The following is a 3,382-nucleotide window of genomic DNA, read 5'->3' as shown; positions in this document are numbered from 1 at the left end:
CCTCTCCTCTCCTCTCCTCTCCTCTCCTCTCCTCTCCTCCTCTCTCCTCCTCACTCATTTCATCCCCCTCTCCTCTCCTCCACTTCGGTGGGAATGTTCTGGACATGTTAATTCATTTGTTTGGAATGCTGTGCGGTTCTATGGAATGCTGTGTAGTTGTGTTATGTTTTGCTCTGAGCTGTATTTTATGTTTTCTGTGTCAAGTTCATTTCCGTGCTGTATTCTGTGTCCTGCTTTCTGTGTGTGTGCGTGGCCAGACTAACACACAGGCAGCATAGGGCCCCACCGGCCAGGGTCCCCCCCAGAAAGTTGCTTGCAGAGTGCCACATGATCCATCCATGTTGTCTCACACAAAGCACAGGCTGCTGCATGTGTTTGTGTGCATCTGTGTGTGTGTGTTTATCTGTGTGTGTGTGTCAATGTGTGTGTGTGTGTTTCTAATGTGTGTGTGTGTGCTTATCTGTGTGTGTGTGTGTGTGTGTGTGTGTGTGTGTGTGTGTGTGTGTGTGTGTGTGTGTGTGTGTGAGTGTGTGTGTGTGTGTGTGTGTGTGTGTGTGTGTGTGTGTGTGTGTGTGTGTGTGTGTGTGTCAATGTGTGTGCGTGTGTGTGTGTGTGTGTGTGTGTGTGTGTGTGTGTGTGTGTGTGTGTGTGTGTGTGTGTTGATGTCTTCAGATCGACTCGATTGATAACTTCAGTCTCAACACTCCGTCTCGCGAGGACGACGCCAAGTCTGGTCACATGACCTCGAGATCGCGATCCGCCTCCACGGCCAGCGACCCGGAACCAGTAGAGGTACACGCACACACACACACACGCACCGACAATCACGCACACACATGCACCGACAATCACGCACACACACACACATGCACCCCCTCCACGGCCATCGACCTGGAACCACTAGATTAGGGATTCTTAACCATAGGGCCGCGGCCCAAAGCTGGGCTGCGCTCAGAAGCTTGAGGGGGGGCGGGTGAGACGCGAAGCCACTAAAATGTTGTCATGAGAGTGTGTGTGTGTGTGTGTGTGTGTGTGTGTGTGTGTGTGTGTGTGTGTGTGTGTGTGTGTGTGTGTGTGTGTGTGTGTGTGCGTGTACCCCTCTCATTCCCCCGTAGTGGTGTGTGTGTGTATGTGTGTGTGCGTATGTGTGTGTGTGTGTGTGTGTGTGTGTGTGTGTGTGCTTGTACCTGAGCAGCATAGTCCCCCGTGTGTGTGTGTGTGTGTGTGTGTGTGTGTGTGTGTGTGTGTGTGTGTGTGTGTGTGTGTGTGTGTGTGTGTGTGTGTGTGTGTGTGTGTGTGTGTGTGTGTGTGTGTGTGTGTGTGTGTGTGTACGTGTACTATGAGAGCTCATGCAATCACTTGCAAAGGCAGCCGTGGCTCAGTGGTTAGAGCACTGGGTTGGCAACCCAAGGGTTCCCGATTCAATGCCCGACCGGACCACGGCTGAAGTGCCCTTGAGCAAGGCACCTAACCCCCACACAGCTCCCCGGGGCGCCGCTCAGCTGGCAGCCCACTGCTACGGACTAGTGTGTGTACTTCAATGTGATTCAAATGGGATAAAGTGCAGAGAAAGAATTTCCCCTAGGGGACCATAATTGGCTCCAATTGGCTTCATTATTTTAAAAAAAAGTGCAAACTATTTCGAATAGAATGGCTCACGATACACCATGGACAACCTTTTGTTGTAGGCAAGCCTCATATTTGCCGACGTCGGGGGAAATGCATTGCATGTTTTTAAAGTAGGCTATTGACTTAATTCTGCAACGCGGAGCGTTAAATAATGTTTAGTTATGCCTCATGAAGCGCACAGACGAACGAGCAGCAATAAGAAGTCCAGACAGTCGCTAACACAGCTGAGACGACATGGATTAACGACCATGACATTCATCTGCACAAAAATGTGAAAAGGGATGTTTTTCTAGTTCATGTGGCTTTTGGAACAATTAAATCATTCCGTGAGACAATTGCAATGAGAAATGTGGAGGAGGGAATGCGTCAATGTCCGCACCTAGGCTACATGCGAATCAGAAATAAAGGAGTCCAATCGCTAACATAATAATTAGCACAACATGGTTTAAGCCTTTAAGACACAGCATTATAAATTAGCTGTTACCAGAATGGCAATGACCAAGTCATAATGTATTACTAAAGGCCCCGTGCACTGTCATGGTAGTGTAGTACTATAGTAGTTGACCTTCAATGTCTATTACAGCGTGCCACTGGAGGTACAGCGTGCATTAAAGGGTTAATGATCATCACAAACGCGTACAAACGATTGTGCTTGTAGTTAACTTATTTGCAATAAAAAGCCTTCAGAGAGGGGCCAGTTGGGATGAATTTACTGACACTGCTTTTTACAGTTGTATGACAATGAGTAGGCCTTAAAGGGACACTGTGCAGGAAATGGTTAAAAAAGGTACTGCAACTATGCTGCTAATTGAAACTGGGCTGCCTATTGCCAAATTTGATCTTCACATGAAAGTTTGCTAAGTAATAAACAAATAATTTCTAGTATGGTCCAAGTGCAGTCATTTTTTTGCAGCTAAAAATGGCTATTTTTGGAAATTCAAAATGGCGGACTATGGAGAAGATCCCCTTTTCATGTATGAAAAGTGCAATTTTTCCAGTCATAATGAATCCTTAGAATTTGATGCTGGTGGTAAGTATTCATGAAAAAGGTAACATTAGTGATTTGACAGCATGAATTCTGGAAATAAACAACTAAAAATCTCACACAGTGTCCCTTTAATGGAAACAGCACAGGAGACATGGATGTGGAGCCTAATGTGAATACAGATATAAATGTGCTGTTCAGTCACTTTACTGGGAGGATTTTTGAAAAGCCGGCCCTGAGACCCCTTGCACCCCCCATGTAGAACAGTGTTTCTCAACTGGTGGGTCGCGACCCAAAAGTGGGTCGCGGAGGGGTCATGGGTGGGTCGCAGAGCCATTGTGTAAAAAAAAAAATCGTAATTCATTGATCAAGAATCAAGAATCAGAATCAAGAGCTTTTATTGTCATTGACAAATAAATTTGACAACGAAATTGCGTTTTAGAATACACTGTACATGTACCCCAGGGCCGCTGCTCATACGGGCGCTGCCACTAACACACCTCCACCACCTGATTCGCTAAAAAAAACATCCAACTTTTCCTGCAACAATTTACAACTTTTATTTTGATAAGCGATTGAACTTGTGCCATCTGGCGTCATAGATAAAATCAGAATGTTTATGCGAGATAGTAGCGTGCAACCAGTCATTCGAGTGTCGCTAAAAAAAATTGGGTCGCGACCGAATGAGATTCGAAAATGGTGGGTCCCAAGACTGTTCCAGTTGAGAACCACTGGTTTAGAATGTATATAGTCTGTGCAGAAAAAAAA

At 46.0% G+C, this 3,382-nt stretch overlaps 1 protein-coding gene across 1 annotated transcript in view; it reads left to right on the top strand.

The window, feature by feature from the left end:
* Nucleotides 1-3,382, top strand: part of LOC134443512 (serine/threonine-protein kinase MRCK alpha-like) — a 167,722-nt gene that overhangs the window by 123,611 nt on the left and 40,729 nt on the right. The window contains exon 27 of the mRNA XM_063193272.1: nt 673-792. Within this exon, the coding sequence (XP_063049342.1) occupies nt 673-792 (120 nt within the window). The remainder of the gene's footprint in view (nt 1-672; nt 793-3,382) is intronic.

The sequence above is a fragment of the Engraulis encrasicolus genome, unplaced genomic scaffold, assembly GCF_034702125.1.
Source record: "Engraulis encrasicolus isolate BLACKSEA-1 unplaced genomic scaffold, IST_EnEncr_1.0 scaffold_33_np1212, whole genome shotgun sequence".
Classification (NCBI taxonomy): domain Eukaryota; kingdom Metazoa; phylum Chordata; class Actinopteri; order Clupeiformes; family Engraulidae; genus Engraulis; species Engraulis encrasicolus.
The sequence above is the reverse complement of the archived record's forward strand: the minus strand, read 5'-3'. Positions and strand labels throughout refer to the sequence as shown.